General features: G+C 38.5%; 1 protein-coding gene across 3 annotated transcripts in view; it reads right to left on the reverse strand.

The window, feature by feature from the left end:
• Nucleotides 1-21396, reverse strand: part of ATP11A (ATPase phospholipid transporting 11A) — a 120744-nt gene that overhangs the window by 52032 nt on the left and 47316 nt on the right. For all 3 annotated transcript variants that reach the window (XM_021415066.1, XM_021415072.1, XM_021415082.1), the window contains exon 2: nt 10159-10281. In XM_021415066.1, the coding sequence (XP_021270741.1) occupies nt 10159-10281 (123 nt within the window). The remainder of the gene's footprint in view (nt 1-10158; nt 10282-21396) is intronic.

Consider the following 21396-nt stretch of genomic DNA (forward strand, 5'->3'; position numbering starts at 1 on the left):
GACATACGCATTAATGAGAAGCTTAAATGGTGACAGTGATATACAAACAGACAAATTTTAGAACTTTATTATACTGGATTTCAAACATACCAAGTACATCTTTATTCTGCCTATTCTTCCTCAAAGGGGAAGTAACAATTTTTGAAGGATTTTAGGCAAGAAAGATCACTAAGATGCCTAGACAGATATTTCCCTCCCTCGCTCTCCCAACCACCATTAGTTCAGCGCAGTATCTACAAATACATAACTAACATTTAGCCATCATAACCACTCCCAGGAAAAACAGAGAGGCTGCCACTCAGAACAAGATTTATCTCATGACTGTCTTCAAGGCAAAATAAAAACCTTAGAAAAAAAGACTTTAAAAATGAATACATTAAAATACATCAGAATAGGGTTCCCAGGTAGAGAGCTAACATCATTTATCTTCTTTGGCTATTTTCTAGCCATGCCTGCCAACACGACTCTCATCTACAAGAAGGATCATAAAGAGGATTTGAGGAACTACAGGCCCGTCAGCCAGGAAAGGTTATGGAGCAGATCATCTTGAGGGAGATCACACAGCATGTACAGGACAACCAGGGGGGAAATCAGGCCCAGCCAGCATCGGTTCATGAAAGGCAGGTCCTGCTTGATCAACTTGATCTCCATCTATGATTGAGTGGCCAGCCTAGTGAATGAGGAGAAGGCTGGTGACATAGTCTACCTAGACTTTAGCAAAGCCTTCAACACTGTCTCCCCCAGTATTCCCCTGGAGAAGCTGGTAGCCCAAGGCTTTGACAGCTAAGCTCTTTGCTGGATAAAGAACTGGCTGGAGGGCCAGCCCCAGAGAGTGGTGCTGACAGGAGCTAAATCCAGCTGGCGGCCGGTCACAAGTGGTGTTTCCCTGGGATCAGTACTGGGGCCTGTCTTGTGAAATATCTTTACTGATGACCTGGATGAGGGCATTGAGTGTGCCGTCAGTAAGAGTGATGATTACACCAAGTTGGTGGGAAGTGGTTGATCTGCCTGGGGGTAGCAAGGCCCTACAGAGAGATCTGGACAGGCTGGATCTCTGGGCTGAGGCCAATGGGAGAACATTCAACAAGTCAAAGTGCCAGGTGCTGCACTTCGGCCACAACAACCCCAGGCAATGCTACAGGCTTAGGGCAGAGTGGGTGGAAGACTGTGTAGAGGAAACAGAGTTAGGGGTGTTGGTTGATGCTCAGCTGAACGTGAGCCAGTGGTGTGCCCAGGTGGCCAAGAAGACCAGTAGCATCCTGGCTTATCAGAAATAGTGTTGCTAGCAAGAGCCAGATGACTTAGACCAGATTCAAGGCTTGGAGCACAAGCCTGATGAGGAGCAGCTGAGGGAGCTGGGATAGTTCAGCCTGGAGAAGAGGAGGCTCAGGGGAGTGCTCATCACTCTCTACAACTACGTGAAGGGAGACTGTGATGAGGTGGGGGTCAGCCTCCTCTCCCATGTAACTAGTGATAGGACTAGAGGGAATGGCCTCAAGTTGTGCCATGGTAGATTCAGGTTGGATGTTAGGAAATAATTCTTTTACAAGAGAGTGGTGAGGTGCTAGAAGGGGCTGCCCAGAGAGGTGGGCACTTGCAGTCACTTCCATTTTTTCAATGTCTTCCTTTTAACAAATGAATAAATGTGCACAAGACATAAACATGTCCATAGTGACTTCAGTGTTATTAATATACAGATTTTTATAGTATCTATTAATAATTTGGAGACAACACATTCTTAAAGCTGCTAGCTTAACAATCGGCCTTGTGTGAATATAAATATGCATGTAACACTTTATATATGATAACACGATATATGTAACACTTACATACTCATAACAACAATATATTACAAACACATACACATAGCTATCCTCATTCAACAGATGAAAAATTTCTGATCAAAAGTTTGAATTTTTTTAAAATTAGTTTTATTATATAATTTAAAAAAAATTGTCCAGGTTTAATAGGTAAGGGAATTCAAAGAAAACCTATAGTAACAAATGTAAAAGACAGTGAATAGTTAGCTGAGATCCTACAGCACTAAGCCCACTCATGTCAAGTGACTTGCTTATAATCACACAGGAAATTTGTAGCAGAAGTGATTCATGATATTTGTGTGCTAAGTCAGCTTCACGTCTTTAGTTTCTACAAAGAAAGAAGTTTCAGACATCTATACTTACATAAGGTTCAATGAAAATAGAATTGTAATACCCATGAAATTTTGGAAAGCACTTTACAATGTATTGAGAACAGCTTGAAATGAACACAGAAGTTCACTACACTTTAGGAAAAGTATTACCTTACACTTCATCTGCATTCTGTTTGTTACTTCATTGAGAGAGACACCCTTGTTTCTCCATACCAGATGATCTAGGGTAATTCACAACACATTGATCACAGTAAGCTCTGTTAAATGTAGGGCTTTTGCATGTGACTAAAAGCCATAACATACACTCAGCAAGAGTGCAAAAATGAAACTGATCTGGGGAAATTAGTTCAAATAGTGAGTATACATTTGGGGTTTCAGGTCAAGGGCAGCAAGCATGAAATCTAAGACTAATTCCCAGTGAGACACACATAAATCACAGTATTCCTAAGTTCAGTCTTTTATCTGCTTAAAATAGAACACAGGACCATGAATGGACAAACGTATTTTGTCATAAGGTTCCTTAAAAATAGTTTCTTGTAAAACCAGATTTCTACTACTACCCAAAGAACAATATCGTTCCTAGTCCTTTGTTAACTTAACAATTCTCAGTTTCATCAGATTGAGGCTGTATCTCCAGGAACTCCTCTGACAAAGGCATCCCCCAGCATCTTAAAGATTATTAAATTACCAGTTAAAGAAACTTACAGTCTCAGAGAATGTTAGCACAAGAGATACAAGAGCATGTATGAGATCAAACATGCTTCACTTTTTCATATGCAAAGTGAAAACAAGTTGAAACAAGTTTTGTAGTTAGTGGAATACTATCAGTTTTGGGCCTGTTTCCTTTCCTTCCTTTTTTCTAACCACTCCCCCCTAACCCCCCTCTCCCCCCCGCTACCCCTACTAATGAGCAGACTCCATATAAAAATGACAAACTTTACTCTGTACCAACAGAGAATAAAAAATGACTTAATCATGGGCTGAGTGAGGGGTGTGGCAAATGACTTCTCTTGGGAGCACAAGAGAGGTTGAAGAGAGCCACTAGCCTGGAAATCCTACCCAGAAGAGGATCATCAGGAACTAACAGCTACTCCAAGCTCTCTCAAGATACTGGGGGATTTATCCACAGAAGGAAACTGTATTACCATGCCTGTAAGGAAAACTGCATGATGCATTGCATCCCATCACTTTATACTAAAGGTACTGCTTCCCATTAGCTGGCACCAAGACAAATCCATTGATGAGGAAGCATTTGCAATTGACTCAAATCAAGCCCATTTACTCTTCATTGCTAAAAGCACCTCCCCCACTCACTCTTAGATACAGCTGGGTAAACCTTGCTATTTTAACCCCTGCAGCATCAGATCTGGTCTTCTGCTTCAGATTGCATAGCAACAAGTCAGTGAAGTGCCTGGGAACACGGTGGGAGCTCCACATTACAGCTGCTTTTAGAGCATACCAGTATGCCCATGCTAACAGGCACACAAAACACTCCTTGCACTGGTCCCTTTCCTATATGCACTTAAGTCTACCAGTCTTTTCTGCCCCACAAGGGACACTATACAAATATTTGTGCACACATGACCATGCCAGTTTCCACTGTGGGCTTGAGATGCTTTTTTGACTTTCAAATATCAATGCTTAGGGCTGTGTTTGAACTCCTCAAATAAAAGTCGTTGTGTCATGTTCTCACAGAGATCAAACAAATCCTTACAGTTAAAGACCATGATCTTGGAGAGGTCTGGGACAGCCAAGGTCTCCTCTGAGTTTCAAGTAGTGGTGGAGGTACTTGAATACTTTCCTAAGCTTCAGAATTAACATTTCTTCCAAATGTAGCACAACAATAAGAACTTAGAGCCTCATTGCCTCCAGTCTTTGTGGTTTTATAACAGGATGCTAGAAGCGAGTGCTGCATGAAAGTGAGCACAAATTTCTGCTGAAAAAAGGAAAAATTTCAACAGCATCCTCTGAAAAATGCCAGAATTACTCAATTTTATTTAACCATTAGTCATTGAGATTGAGATGACTCACAATTAATCAGATTAGCACTGAAAGGAACTAAGATTTTGCTTTCAGTTCAGAGGACTCTCAGCATGCAATATTATTGTTTCAGGCTATTCTCATACAAATCAGCATTTGGATCAGTATTTGAAAAGAAGCCCCAAGGAAGCAAGCAAATAACAGACAACAGTATTATTTGTGAAACAGAAATGGGAGCACTTCTGGTCAGTGAATATAACCATATAGCATTTCAAAGCAGCAAGTGATAGTATTATTTTTCCATCTAAAATTCACTGAGTAGCTTCTTAGAAAGCAACAACAGGAAATAAAGCTATGCTATAAGTCTGCATTTCATAATTTCACATCATAACTTAAATGAAATCTTTATGCAAGGACAAACTCTTCAAGTAACAGTTCTGCTTCCATTGTAGAATTAGTTGTGCATTTCAGCGAATCTCATCCTACTGCTTTCAGCATCAACCTTTCGGAGGCTTAAACTCCACTGCTTCCAGTTATGCCAGTGATGGATGCACAAGTGTCTTCTGTAGCTGTACAAATTTCCCTTCATGAAACTGCAACGTTGAAAGCTAGACAGATTCACGAAGGCAAAATGCTACCTATTGATTACCCACAGACTGAAAACAAGAATAAAATGTTCACCCAAAGTTCCTGTAAATCTCTCCAACCTAGTTTTTTTCTATGGGTGGTACAGAAAAAGTGTCATCTCCCTGCAGTGCGTTCCCAGTATTTCTGTTAGTCTGAAACGCTGATGATCCTTCACTCAGATTATATCTATCTTGGAATCTCTGAAGTTTTTACTCCTTGTGGTTCATTCTCCACGTTCTCTCTAAACCAGTAAGCAGCTGTAATTAAGCACGTTCTCTGAGAATTCCATACTGCTCCCACAATTTTTTTCTATGTACCTTCTCCTTTGTTCAAGGGAGGCAAATATATACATACAATTAGTCTTTAGTTCATTGATTCAACTAGAATTGGAATTGCAAATCCCTATTTTGTCTACAAATGAACAAAATCCTTGAAATGCAGCAGTTCTATGAAGATACAGAAGGTATCTAATCAACAGAAAGGAAGTGGAACACTGGAAATTACTAAAGAATGAAACGTATTGCACTGTGTAAATCCATAGCTAGCCTATACACTCAATGGCCTGTACATTTCACAGTCTTAAACACTGAAAGAGCTTGGGAAAAGATACAGACAAATCTGACCAGAGGTATGAACTACTTCTGCACAGAATTGTTGAACAGGCTAAGATTGTTCATCCTGGAAAGAGTATGGCAGAAGATCACTAACAGAATAAAGAACATAAAAACAATAATGGTTGCTCAGATTCAAGGACTTGTAATTATAATACAAAATTAGGAAGTAGGAATTTCAAAATGAAAGTTTATAGTTTTACTTTATGAAACACTTCTAAAGTTTCACTGTGCATTAAGTATTCTAAAAATTCATGTGGGTTCAAAAAATACTGAAGAAATTCAGACCAAAAACCTCATGTATTAAGTATGAAGTCATCAGTTTTGGCTAAATCACAAATCAACAAACACTGACAGTGGCAAAGCACTGGAACAGGCTGCCCAGAGCAGCTGAGGATGCACCTGCACTGGAAGTGTTCAGGCTCAGGCTGCAGGGGCCTTTGGGTAACCTGATCTAGAGGGTGGTGTCCCTGCCCAGTGCTGAAACTGGATAGGCTTTAAGGTCCCTTCCAACCCTAACGTTCTGTAATAGTAACATCCTATTGATAAGTATCACTGTGTGCCTACTTCTTGTTTCCTTCCTCAAGCATCTACCGCTGGTGACAACATACTGTGCTAGGTGGAGCTTCAGCAATTTCCATGACAGTACATTAAGCAGTTTGGCACTTCCACATGCTGAGATGTATGCATATATATTCCCATTGGCATAGTGCCTGGGATACTCTGAGCACAAAGTATGAAGTATGGACCGTAAGGAAGTTTCATATTAGTTACCTTGTGATTAATCGCTCTTTAGAAGAGGAATCGATAAAAACTTGATGTCCTCCCAATTAAGAAATAGGAAAAAAAGGTGTTTCCTATCAAATTCTTTTAACCATCACCGTAGTAAAATTCTTCTTAAAATAGTAGTTTTAATGATCAGCACATTCTTTCAAAATGTGAATATTCTTAAAAAAAGCAAACAGCTCCTGCCAACTCATTTACATGGTGTTGTTTTTTTTTTCCACTCCTCATTTGAAACAGCAGGATATTCTACTAGCTGTTATTTTGCCATGTTGCATCACTGCCGTATAAGTTCAATAAAGGGCACAAAACAGCTACATTAAAGACTAACAGTCCACGCAGGTGAAGAAGCTAAAAACTAGAACCATGTAAGAATTGACCTTACAAAGGTCACTCACTACCTTTGAACATAAGCTAACTGCATGCACAAGCTAAAACAAACATTTTGCTTTTTATTCATCTGACACAGACTTTTTGTAATACACTGTTAAAAGTCATAATTGAGCTAACACATGAAATCAAAGAAGCATTTTTGTCTGCCCAAGGTCTGTCTAGATCAGCTTTTTCATGAGCAGGAATATGCCATTAAAAAGACAGAGCATTAACCACATTCTACAGTGACAATGCAATATACAAGAAATATCCCCCAGTACCGGAATCAAATTATCATCTTGCTGACACCAGGAAACCTCTTGTGCAGCACAGTGAAGTTTACCTTTGGAAGAAAAAAAATCTTAGACTTCCCCAATTACTTCAAGTGGCTATATTTTTTCAGGGTTTTATGACAGGACATTTGTTAATACAGCAGCATACAGTCTAATTGATGAGGTTTCCTCATGGTTTTAAGCTACTCTTTTTAGAAATTCAATTAGTCTTAAATTGGTAGAATTTGTACTCAGAAGTTCAGGGTTTCTCATCCTTGAAGAGCAATCATCACCTTTCCTGTATAAGCATTAAAAACCTATAAAACCATAGCAGAAAGTTACTGTCTGTCCCTCTGAAGAAAAACTAAGGACATACCCTTCATGGTTGAGGTAACATTGTATAGCATGCTTGCATGTATGTATTTTACTCTAACAACTATGAATTTCTGATTATAGTTTTGTGTATTTCATCATTTTTCAGTAAGTTTCAGGCTGTCTTTGTTATGCTGTGGTAGGTACTGCTTCAGAGAGCTTCTAAGGGAGCAGGTAAGAAGGACAGAGTGAAAGGATGTGAGCTAGCCAGCTTACAGAACAAGAATCAATGCAAGCAAAATCACAATAGTGCTTTACTCAAAATATCTGGGATAGAACACATGGATAATCAAGCTTACTTGCAAAGGACAGGATAGGCAAGATAGCATGAGAAGTTCCTTGTATCAAGTTGAACTTTCTGCACTCTTAAAAAATGTATTGTAAAAAGTATGTAACCATATAAAGGACTTCTGCAAACTCTACTCCCTCCTAAAAAACAAGGGCTGCTCCAAAAGTAACATCTCCCATTATATGATGTTGGCTCACAACATCAGAGGCAGATGGTGCTGATATAGCAGCAGAGATTGAACCTTTCCACCAATATTCTGTTACGTTCTGTATGACAGATGGCAACAGAGGGGCAGTCTGACATGGAAGCGCAGGTGAAGCAAGGGGTTGTAATTGAATTCCTCCATGTGGAAAATATTGCATCAATTGACATTCATCAATACTTACTGAACATTTATGGAAACTGAACAGTGGATGTCAGCACAGTGAGGTGGTACGCTTCAGCAGTGGTGACAGAGGGTCACCTCTGCCGGTGCAGATTTTTTTTTTTTTTTAAATAAGCGCAACATGCAGGCTCTTGTTCATCGCTGGCAAAAATTCATGGCTAAATGGTGGTGACCATGCTGGAAACAGTGTATGAGAGCAAATTCTCAGCTACTACATCAAATAGTGCTATTGTGCTCTTTGTATCTGTTGTAGTTTCCATGGAAATAAATAGGAGGTATTACTTTTGGAGTTACCTACATAATCATCACTGTATTTACTTTCACAGTGAAGACCTAAATTACTTATTTAAAGTGTAACAAGTTTAACATATAAACCACAAGTCTGAGGTATGCGTATAAAAATATTTCTACTAAAAACCTTTTGTTTATGGAAAAGCTCTTACATGTGTCAGCTAACAACCAAAAAGTCTAATATTTCAAACATTTAACTGAAAATATATCAAAATACAGTGAAATCATTTCCTTGAGCTAGTTAAAATTCTACATATTTAATAACTGCTGGCAAGGAGCATCGGCACATTCTCACACTAAAACATATTTAAGATCTCACTCTACAAAGCATAGTAACTCAAAACTTCTAATTTCACTTTCAAAAAAAGATGTCAAGCATCTTGTAGAACTGAGTAGAATGTTTATTACTTCAAAAAGTGGTGGCAGTAACTTACTTCAATGGCTTTATGTATGTAAGTTCAGGATGAAATGTACAAGAGAAAGTATCACACAAGTACAAAGATTTGCATAAAATGTGTTTATGCTGCAATAATTCACAAAGTGATGTGCAGAGTACAGGATTTCCTATTGTACTGGTTTGATGATATTCCACCTGGATTACTTACTGCTTTACCTTTTGAATATTCTATCTAAGGAAAGATGCCTAGAAACTAGGCTGTTTTTCTAGGCATATTGTCTTTGAAAGAGACATAGAAAGAAGATAGTAAAAATTGTAGTGAAGGAAGGTAGTAAAATAAGAAGTTTTATGTAAGAAATGAGACAGTTTAAGAAGCGCAGCTTTTATTACAGCTCTGCCATATATTAATGGAAGGCAAGCGTTCAGATCCACTAAGGTATGCAAGCATACAGTTCTGAGATTACAGTGTTAGTAAGGTTCTCAAAGCAAGTCAGTGAATCTAAGTTACCGTTTAAAAGTAACTTTTTCTAGTAAAAGCTATTCTTTAAAATCATTCACAGAATCATAGAACAGCTTGGGTTGGAAGTAACATCAAAGATCATTTAACTTCCAACCTCCCTGCCATGGGCAGAGTTGCCAACTGCTAGATCAAGCACTAGTTCAGATTGACTAGGGCCCCATCAAACCCGGCCTGGAACATCACCGCCAGGGACAGGACAGCTACAACCTCTCTGGGCAGTCTGTATCAGTACCAGTACCTCACCATTCTCTCAGTGGAAAACTTCCTCCTGACATCTAATCTAAATCTTCCCTCCTTCAGTTTAAAACCATTTCTCCTTGTTGTTATTTCATAACTGGGTTGCAGATGGGCACTCATTAAGTTTAATATCTGAGCACATTAAAAACATGAAGCTCCAGAGGAATCTGCAACATAAAAAGCTGCAAGTGTTCAGTTTTCTATGCTATTGGAGCACAAACCTTTAAAGCAACCCAGTCTATCTAAACCAGAAACTTATTTGCTCACACAATACAGCTGAAGAAGGAAGAAGTTTAGAAGTTATAGTGAGCAATAAACTATAAGGTTTCTAAAGGGTATAAACTCTTAGTATCTGTGACACATTTAAGACTGATTCGCTCATTATACGGGTAATAATATCCTATTATTTCTAAGAGTTTTCTTTTCAGTATGAGCTTTTGAAGGAAACAGCGCTGTTGTTGTGGAGATCACATATATCAATTACAATACTTCTAGTACTCTGAGGTAATGCTCTCGATTAAAAAGGAAGATGTACAATTACAAAGTCTTGCCTTGGGAAGATATTCTTAACTCCTGCATCAATCCAAATGAAAATTACTTTCTCATTCCTTCATGGAAAAGCACTGTCTCCTTCTAAGACTTTGCTACGTACTACATTAAACATTGGATGAGTTATTTTATTCCTACTCATTCCAGAGGCAATATGACCACTCGTTTTTGTGGAAGAAACTTGAGATTTTCACTTACCTTTGCCAAACATCGTAAAGGAGAAACACAGGAAGTACAGAAAGATCATCTTGGAGGAACAAAATAAGCACACAAAGCATAACTAAAACTGATTTATGCAAATGATGAGTGAAAGAATACTACCTTCGATGAGACTATTCTGTTATCTGGAAATCTCTGAGGAATGTATGCTTCAGTGCCTGGAGGTGGTTCACGATGCCCAACGTAAATAGTCCGACTGTCCACCCAATTCTCTTCTCCAGCACACTACAAGAGTGGGAAAAAAAAAGAAGTCATTATGTCACTTCACTCAGTATTTCTGCAGTAAGATGAGCTGCAGACTCAAGTAACTAAACACATCTAATCAGTACATACGCAGTCATCAACGTATAACTCCTTGCATTTCTCTGTATAAACTCAAGACCACTAAAAGGCATGTCTAAGTCAATTGTCAGAACTCCCTATCTGCACCAAACACCACTTTTCCTTAAAGAGAAAATATGAAAGTTACTATATTGACTTTTTAGTTTTATAACTGAAAAAAGAATGGTAACTTGGTAATTTATTTGCAGACCAATATCTTTGCTTTAAGCGAGAAGCCCTGTCTTCTCCAAAATACCAGCAATAATGATACCCTGAGACATACAACAATTGTAGAGAATCTTAGATTGCCAGGAAAGAACTCAGCTTGCCAGCTCAGATTCCTTGCTCTTTAATGAAAGCTGTGTCTGCAAGAAGATGAGCCGAAGCAAAATGCTCAAAATTGCTTCATGAAACTCCACCACATTTATATTTTAATTAGTACTTCTATACTATGCGTAGAAATGTACAATTTGCTGTAAATAAGCAAATTAATTCCTTAGCCTACAGTTTCACTAATTCCCATCTAACATATGAAAAATGCTTCTAGTACAGAATACATTTATACAGTCTTGATCCATACAGAGAAACCAGGCATCACCTATTTTGAAAACATCACTAGGTCAAGAGATGAGTAAATTAAATGTTTAAATACATAACCAATTTGAAATTAAAATATGTTTTATGCTGTAATTATGCGTATATGTATACTTTGTACGTCCTGGTTTTGGCTGCGATACCGTTTATTTTCTTCATAGTAACTGATATGGTGCTACCTTTTGAATTTGCAATGAAAATAGTGTTGACAACACACCTATGTTTTAGTTGGTGCTGAGCAAGGTGGTGTACCCTGACTCCAGGACTTTTCTGCTTCTCGTGCTGCCCTGCCAGTGAACAGCCTGGGGGTGCACAAGGAGCTGGGAGGGGACACAGCCAAGGACAGCTAACTCCAGTTGAACAAAGGCTATCCCTGTATCATAGGACAACATCCTCTGCAATAAAGGTTGGTAGGGAAGGAGGAGCACAGCAAAGGAGGGTTGGGGTGGCTGGGATGGACAGGATCAGAGTTATGTTCAAGTACAGCAAATGTTCTCAAGTAACTTATGTGTGATTCACTCTCATTTTCCTGGAAATGACTGAACATCTGCCTGCCAATGGGAATTAGCAAATTGCTTTGCTTGCATGTACAGATTTTGTGCTATTAAAACGTCTAATCTCAACTCATGAGTTCTTGCAATTTTACCTTTCTGATTCTCCTCCCCATCCTGCTGTGGAGGACTGAGCAAGTGGCCATGTGGTGCTTAGCTGCCCACTGGGATTAAACCACAGCAGTAAATTAGATGGAAGCTCCTTTTCTGCAATATCGGCGCAGTATAGTAAATAATTCTCCAAAGCGTGCCAAACAGCACCAGTACCCAGGGAAAGTAACCACCGAAGTTACCAGAAGCAGTTTAGTAGTCAGCATAGCCAAAGCATCGCTCCCCAAAGCAGCTGGGTGAAGTCACACAATAGTTGGCAATAGAGTTTAATCATGGCAACATAGTCTCTTCTCTTCCACGTAGTCTTACTGACAATAGCTCTGGGCAGATTTACTTTACTAGCGCAGACATGGATGGTAAGTCTAAAATAATTTTTTTTTTTTTTTTTTTTTTTTAAGCTTAACCAAAAACATACACTACAGCTTTTCTTTCACTGGCTGTCTTCTATGTGATAATTCCACTGCTTTAAGCGCAACACATGTGAAGAACAAACTTTCAATAAAAATTGTTCAGATGTACATATAAAACTCTTACGATCCCCTGAAAACCTGAAGCAGCTATGCTTTTACAGCAGTCACCTATGTGACATGAATGCTGTGTGATATGAAAGAAAAAGAAAATGCAAAATAAAAGTATAGGGAGAAGAGCTTCAGAACTCAGGCTATTAACCAAAGAATAGCTGACTAGCCATGAAGCAAACTGTAAGGTGATGCAAGAGACAAAACAAGGAGGCTTAATCAAAAGCAACATCGACCGCCCCACACCTTTATACTTGAACCAGTTAGAAAAAAAACCTAAATCATACTGATTCTTATTTCTGATGGAAAACAAAGGAATTATGTTTAGAAGCTACTGAAGGGTCTTAATTACAGAATTAAGAATTAAACAGAAAAGACATTTGCTTTTGTTAGCTCTTTTAATATGTACATTTTTGTCTTACTCAGTGATTTTAAAGAGTTAGTTAATCATATCATATGAGTGCAAGTTACAGAAAGGAAGAACAATAGCCACTCTTAAGACACAAAGGCCTCGTCACAACCTGCGCTCCACTATCACTGACTTTAGAGGGAGGGCACACATGTTTCACGCGCTAGATCCTTGCAGTGGGATCCTGAAATTAGAATGTGTGTTATTCTGAAAATTACACTAATCTTCCAGCCAGACAACTCCCACATCTCTAATTTGGCTTGTCACAATCACAAAAGCAGACTGCCATTCTAAACGTTCATACCACTCCTGAAGACTATTCTTTCAGCATGTCAAAACATTTTAGAAGTAAAGCAGTAAAAAACTTTCCACAATCCACCTCACTTCTTTGCCAAGAGCAAAAAATCAGCATCTTTTATCATTTTATTAAATGATATTTTTACTTTTTCAATACACCTGAATGTGCAATGTATGCAAATGATTTTTTGACTCTTAGGACAAGCAATACTTCTGGAAATGTAGGAGTGCAAGATATTCTTAAGAAGTAGACCAAATTGTACAACGTTCATTAATTTTTCATTAAGAACATTCCAGACATCAAAGAAACACAGATTATTGTTAATACAGTTAAGTGGCTGAGTTCACAGATGATTGTGTTAAGGGGTAGTGGGAATACAATTCAAGAATCTTTGAACATCAAGAATAAATCCCTCCTCAGCTTCTCCTTCTCTCTACACAGACCCTGCTCATCAATTTACATCAGCTTGACAAAGATCTTAGTCCAAATATTCTGGGGTTTTATTTATTACAATTATTTTTATTTTACAGTGTAAGCTGATCATTATCCTGACTTAAAATAGTCCCCTGAGAAATTACTTAAAAGCTAGGAAGCACAAAAGATAGATTTCTTTAAACTGTATTCTTCTGCACTACCATCAGTTTGCAAAGGTTTGATATCCTCTCTGTATTGGTATCATTAAGTAAACTAGCTTAATGTCACAGACCAGAATTTGCATTCAAAAAGAAAGGTTCTGTAAAATTTACTTTAAACACGTACGTAAAAATTTAGACAAACTCTTCTGTTAGCGTAATTGGATCTACTTTCTATTTTGAAGTGATAAAGCCACCACAAAGTACAACACAGCTTAATTTTAAAGTTAGATCTATCTCCTAGCACAGAACATTTTTCTATTTCAACATGTTGACAGGAAATGGACAACAAACATACTGTACTAACCCAGTTCAACAAGATGACACAAACTTCAAAACTCTAAAACATTCGAAGTCCATATACAAAATTTTGTGGGAAGAGAGACAATATTATACAGAATCACAGGAGTTGGAAGGACCTCTAGAGATCATTGAGTCCAACCTCCTGCTAAAGCAGGTTCCAATACATAAAGTAAAACGCTTTATTCAGTAAGATCACAAGGTACCTCACTTTGATGAAGCAGAAGAAGATGTTTTGGGGAAATCTGCGATGTGTGTCACAAAGCACATGACTCAGAAATCAAATCACAACATTTTTAACATTTTAACATCTAGTAATGCTAATCTACAATGTTGAACACTTTGAATCAAAAATTATTTTATTGTTCATGTACTCCACACGAGATCATTTGCTGAATTACACCAGGGTAATTCAAAAAAAAAAAACAATCAGATGCTGCTGTCAGTGCAATGAAATATACTCTTTTTACTATTATTATTTTGAGTTCTATTACTTAAGCCCATTAAGGATATGGGGAAGAAATCAGAAATAAACCTTAGCATTATCTGCTTCTATTAATAGCATAAAGCTCAGCATAGTGAGACCAAGTTTCATTGGCACATCAATGAAGAAGCATTACTTAGCTTTTATGCTTTCAAGCAAGGTCAGCAATAAAGAAAGCAAAGACCAGCAACAGACCAAGTCATCCTTATGTAATGCTAAGCAGAGACGTTAACAGGGTTATACCCTAATACCTATACAAACTGGAAGAAAACACCAGATATTCAGTTCTCTGAATTTAAAAAACAAACAAATCAAGCTGAGGCTAGCTTAAGATTCATGTTCATGCTACTCATATCTAAACTTCTACAGAAATGCATTACCTGTAAATACAAGGGGTTAATATTCGATGGTGAAAAGAATACAGAAAGACACTGGCAGTTGTTTGGTCTCTACCAAACAAGCTCTCTGTGGTTAATTTGAAAATGTCCCTCTAACTTCTCACAGAAAAAAATAAAAATAAAAGCAATGAAGTACAGATGATCATCCAGTCATCGTTTTTTTAATTATTATTTTATTTTAGCTCCTTCCAAAGATAGTTTTAGCTCATTAGCTAAAACTGAGTATACCAGGGTTGTCACTGCAGTGGGTAGACCCTGGGAAAGCAACTGACCTTGAGAAATTCTAGGTCTTTCCAAGTATTTTTTAGTAAAAACATTCAACTTACAGTTTGGTAATCAACGGTAGCACTGAATGACACTTCCTGACACTCCGCTTGAGCTACTAATTTGGGTATAATTGGAAAAAAACAAACAGATTCAAAACTATATTCATTCTCCAAATAGGTTACATACAAACGCTACTAAAATAGGTTAATAATGCATTAAGCACAGCTGAAAACGCATCTCCACTGCTCAGGATGTAAATATATTGTGTTGGACAACACTCTCATACTTTTTTGCTAAATGCTTTCTCAGTAGGAGTTATAAACAGACTGCAGACTATCTATAGATTTGCTAGCAATGAATTCCATGCATCACTTGTAACCTTGTTCACTCAGGCTATAACTAGAAGTTATTTTACACACTTAGCATTCGTGGAAGCTAGTTCGGCATCACTTAGGGTACTTCAATAAAATGATACTATTTTATCTCGATAATGCCATTGTTAAAATTGCTATTGTTAAAATTGCACACCAAACCTACAACTGTTCATCACTGTAGAGTATTAAGTATTAGATGAAAAGTAACTTAAAATTTGCATGAAGAATAATGGCAAAAAGCTGAAGAAAATTTTCACAGGTAGAATATTTTGCTCTAATATAGTCGGATACATTCCATCAGGTAAACACAGAAAAAAAGATGAAAAAGATTCCAATTTTTTATTTAGTGAAGAGAAACAACAATTTTAGTTTCTCACTGAAGTGAAAAAAAGATTTTATTCTCATTTCTATTTTCTTAAGCATACTAACTTCTTTAATGTAGACTGTAAGATCTCCTGGCTTGGTGACCAATCTCATCTATTTCTTGTCCTATCAAGTACATGAAGTACCTACTCATTTTCACTCGACTCAGCACCATACTGCAGGTAAATGTCAACCATCTCCCTCTGGAAACAATGCTGTAGAGCGCAGATTCCTACCTAACCATTCCAGATCCAGTCAAATCTGCCACATTTTAAAGGTAGATCTCATCTATAAATCCTAAAAAGCAGAATCCTTTTGTAAATATTACAAAGCAGACTACTACTAAAGAAAACAGTTTACATTTCCTCCAAGTTCCTCACTAGTTAGAACAAGTGTTTTGACACCAAAGGAAACATTCCAGCTTCTACAGAGTATGAACATCTTAATAAAAATTTATCTCAGCCTTCCAGATCATGCCTCCCTGAGCACCGTACTCAGAATAAAAGGCTTCTGAGAATATTCTAATACAGTTATACTCAAATGATGTCATACTAGTTTGCACAATGATACTTCAACATAGCACTTTGTAGAAAATCATTTTCAGTTTAGAACGCCACATTTAACTGAACACCACCCGTACTTAACAGATGACAACATAGAATCACAGAATGGTTTAGGTTGGAAGGGACCTTTAAGACCATCTAGTTCCAACTCCCCTGCAATATGCAGGGACACCTCCCTCTAGACCAGGTTGCCCACAGCCCCATCCAGCCTGGCCTTGAATGCTTCCAGGGAGGGGGCATCCACACCATCACACTGGGCAACCCGTTCCAGCGTCTCACCACCCTCACAGTAAAGAATTTCCTCCTAATACCTAGTCTAAACTTACCCTCTTCCAGTTTAAAGCCATTTCCCCTCATCATGTCACTACCTGCCCTTATAAAGAGTCCCTCCCCAGCTTTCCCAGAGGCCCCCTTCAGGTACTGGAATGCCGCTATAAGGTTCTCCTGGAGCTTTCACTTCTCCAGGCTGATGAGCCCCAATTCTCTCAGCCTTTCCCCATAGGAGAGGTGCTCAATCCTTCTGATCATCCTCGTGGCCCTCCTCTGGACCTGCTCCAACAGCTCCATGTCCTCCTTGTGTTGAGGGACCCAGAATGGGACACAGTACTCTAGATGGGGGTCTCACAAGAGCAGAGTAGAGGGGCAGAATCACCTCCCTTGACCTGCTGGCCATGCTTCTCTTGGTGCAACCCAGGATACAGTTGGTCTTCTGGGCTGTAAGTGCATGTTACTGGCTCATGTTGAATCTTTCCCCAGACAGCATTCCCAAATACTTCTCCTCAGATCTGCTCTCAAGCCATTCTCTGCCCAACTTGTATCTGTGCTTGGGATTGCCCCAACCCAGGTGCAGGACAGTGCAACTTGGACACATATCACATATCATATTATGATCCCCTTAAAATTACAGTAATTCTGTTTCAAATATAAAATATATACTTGGATCAGAAAAAAATATATATATAAAATACAGGGATATATATAATATCAAATCCAAGCAAGAGTAAGATCTTTCACAACTGCTCAATTTGAATTCCAAATTTTTTTTTATATGCTGACCACTAGGTGTAATTATTTGTGATGCCTATGATGGAAGAGAAACAATATTGCAACAATAGCAATACAAATAGCAGACAGAATAGAGTCAGAATTCTTGTCTTTTTCACACATGATCTTCAATATGCTTCAAGAAGTTATTGGGATGATGGCAAAAAGACCTATAAAATGCATGAATTAGTGGATGCTTTTGCTTCATTTGTTTTCCTTCCTCTCACTGTAACAGTTCTGACTTTTTTTCTCCTTGCCGTCTGTATATCAGTAAGATACAACGGGAGAGAGAAACGCTGTGCCTCTCTGTACATCCCCCTGACCCCATTCAGGAAAAGCTGCTACATGGAAATCCTTTCAAGAGTGTCTCAATTGCAATTAGAAAGGCAAATGAGAAAAACTATACTAAGTAGAACCACAAGAGAAGCCAGAAGGGAAAGTGTCACATAAGATACCATACTTTGTAGCTTTGTCACTTTAATTATAAATTAAGTTTATATCTAGAGTAGTTCCACACCAACAAATTCAGCATTGTGCTGAAATCTCACAGGTCCTTTTGTTGCTATCAAAAGCTGCAAAACAAGAGCAATCTTATTTCCTGTTGGGTAACTGAACACCACAAAGATACACATGCCCTGCCAGCCAAACTCACAGTGTCCGTAAAGATACTTCTAAAGAGAGCACTTCATAGATACTTGAGAATATGGGTTATTTTACCATCTTGGTTGCCAAGAAATAGAACTATTTCCAGTAATTCATCAAGAAACATTTGAGATGGATCAAAAATCTTAGGTCAGAATAGAACAGAACAGTTCTCTTGGAAGGGGCCTTTAAAGCTGACCTTTTAAATCCAACCACCTGACCACTTAAGGAGTGACCAAAACTTACAGCACGTTGTTGAGGGCATCATCCAAAAGCCTTTTGAATACTGAGAGGCATGGGGCAAGCATCAGCCACCTCTCCAGGAAGCCTGTTTTAGTGTTTGTTCACCTCTGTGGTAAAGAAATGTTTCCCAATGGCCAGCCTGACCCTCCCTTAGTGCAGCTCTGTGCCATTCCTGTCCTGCCATCGGTTCCCAGGAGCAGAGCCCAGCTCCTACCCCTGCTTCCCCTTCTCAGGGAGCTGAGGTTGCCTCTCAGCTTTCTGTTCTCCAGACTGGACAAGAGAAGCATCCTCAGCCTCTCCTCACAGGACAAGCTTTCCAGCCCTATCACCAGCTTTGCTGCCTGCCCACCTCTGGAGGCTTTCAAGGACCTTAGAATTCTTTTTATACTGTGGAGCCCAAGAACTACATGCGATATTCAAGGTGAGACCACACCAACACAAAACATAGTGGAAGAATCACCTCTTTTCACCAGCAGTCTGTGCTGTGTTTAATGCACCTTAAAAAGCAGTTTGTCTCCTTGGCTGCCAGGGCACACAGCTGTCATCAGCACCTTTTAAGGTCCCTTTAAGCCAAACTGATCTCCAGCAGCACCCAGCATTTTCCTTTGAAGTTCATGGCGCTGCTGAGCTCCCAGCATTACAATCCATCTAGATCCCTCTGCAAAGCCTCTCCAGGGAGTCAGAAACTTAGCATTCTGGTTTAGTAACATCTACAAAATTGAGGATGCGCTCCAGTCTTGCATCCAGATCATTGATAAAAGTGTTGAACAGGACTGGCCTCAAAATTGAGCCCTGGAAAACATCACTGGTGATGATTCCTAGCCAGATGTAAGCCCATTCACTTCAACCCATGGAGCCAGTTCACCATCCAGCATATTGTGAACCTGTTTATCTCACAGCTGGGCAATTTCCCTGGAAGGATGCCAAGAGGGAAGACCTTAATGAAATCCAGAAAGATCATGTCCACCATCTTCCCTTCCTCCATCAAGCATGTGACCTTATCATAGAAGGAGGTTAAATTACTAAAGCAGCACTTTCCCTCCATGAAACCATGTTGACTATGCCCAGTAACAGCTTCGTTCTTTAAGTGCCTTTCAATATCACTCAGGACAATCTTCTCCATAACTTTCCCAGGGAGTGAGGTTAGGCTAATAGGTCTGTAGTCTCCTGGGTCTTCTCTCATTCCCTCTTTGTAGATACGTATAATGTTGAATAGAATGTTAACTGATGAACACAGATTATAAAGAAACAGAAAGAGGGAGGGAGGAAAGTGGCAGTTCTTACTTAATTTTGAATGAGTAAAAATAAAATTCACAGATAAACTGTTTTCTTTTACATTGAGATAAAATGATTAATAAAAAAAGAAGAAATTAGCTGAAGTACCTGCTATACACCTTTCCAAAATCACAATACATACAGGGACAATATCAATAAGATCAGATGCAACTAAAAGTCATTAAGTGATGTTCTTAGAGTAGTTTTGAGTTACTCAAGGAGGACATATTATAAAAATACAGTTTAAATTTAGGAGTAAATTACTTTACCATCAGCCTTCACTTGGATATAATCAGAACTAGCCAGAATGACAAAATTCTTTGAAAGGATTTTAGCAAACAGTAAACCAATTTATCTGCCAGTTCTTTGTTCAAACACTCACAGAAGTGCCACTCTCCTTTAAGTGAGCACAAAAGGAAACACTCTTTTTGTACAATACCTATACTACTTGCAACATGATGGTAGTCTTGCCAGACTCTCAAGCCAAAATCTCACCATGACTACACCTAAATTCAGAAAAAGAATAAAGAGAATAAGAAGGGAAGACTCAGATTTCTGGTCCACATTTCAGAGCAAAGCTAGTTAAGACATGAGACCACGAGCTTGTAAGACTCATGCAGCTGAGTGATGTAGCTTGACACATTGAAGTTTCCCTCCAATCCAGGTTACAGCAATTCATTCTTTTTTTTTTTCTCTCCATAGTTACTTTGTAAATAGGCTGAAACTGATTTTTTTTTTTTAATTAAAAAGTATTGTAAGGTATCATTCACCTATACTTAAACCTAAAACACCCGCTAATTGCAAGTAGCAGCCACCCTCTGTTGTGAATGGGCAGTTCTGGTAGTTAAAAGGGATTTTCATTCCTTTGTGTATACACTACTAGTGAAACTTTGACTCTGGCAGAGAGAAGGTGGGATATTTTGTGGTATCACTGTATGTTCTAGTAAGTTTAATAACTTAAAATGACAGCCACTTCCAGGCCACTGAGGTAGCTAGTGGTGATAGAACATCCAAACATCATTACATAAACTCTTCCGTCCCTTACATTCTGAAGCTTTAGTGCTTATGTTACTTCGTTGCACTGGCAATGTACCAAAATATTTGTTGTAAACTTACTTACATCTTAATGCATCTTAACATACTTATTTAGTAAATTCTGAACTACATGTTTTGTTTACTTTGCTACACACAGACTAATTATGGGAAAGCACATTCAATTCTTAGTCCTCTAAGACAGCTGACAATACATTGTTTACTTCATCTAATGATTTCTTTGCAAATGCTGTTTTATCCTACTAAATCACTATCATAGTCCAGTTTATGAAACATTACCTGTTTTGGAACATCATTTTGTCAGCATTTATTGAATTATATACATTTGAAGTATTATATGCAACTAGAACAAATACCTAAACACGATGTTCTTGTTACATTGAGCATCACGTATGCAGAGATGAATTCCCACAAAAATGTTTAAGTTGCTGAAGGCTTGCTATACTGGTAAAGTTGTCTTTTTTCCTTCCCCCATTAAGTACTGCTTGTTGCAACATACCACCAAAGGTTACTTTTTTGTAAGTATTTATCTGCATTTCAGCCTCTCAGCATAGGCCTGTATTCTTACCTGGGGTGCAAATTCACCAGAAGCAAATTTCCAAAGGTTAAAAAAAAAGGGGGGGGAAAAAACATTACATCGGTGCTGTTAGTACAAGTTAGATTTTTCCACACCTATACAGAAAAACCTAAACCTTTAGTCAAAACATGACACTTGCTAATTCTGCTAAGTTTAGAATGAAGATCCTGCTCACTTAATTCAGTCCCAAATGTACCGCCTCTAAATAATGCCTAAATAACACTAAATAACACCCACAGAAGTAAACAGGTAAGAAACAAATGGCATCCTCTCTCTCTCTCTCCCCATTACTGGTATGTTTATTGATAGCCTGGAAACCTTGG

Source organism: Numida meleagris, chromosome 1 (genome assembly GCF_002078875.1).
Source record: "Numida meleagris isolate 19003 breed g44 Domestic line chromosome 1, NumMel1.0, whole genome shotgun sequence".
Lineage (NCBI taxonomy): Eukaryota > Metazoa > Chordata > Aves > Galliformes > Numididae > Numida > Numida meleagris.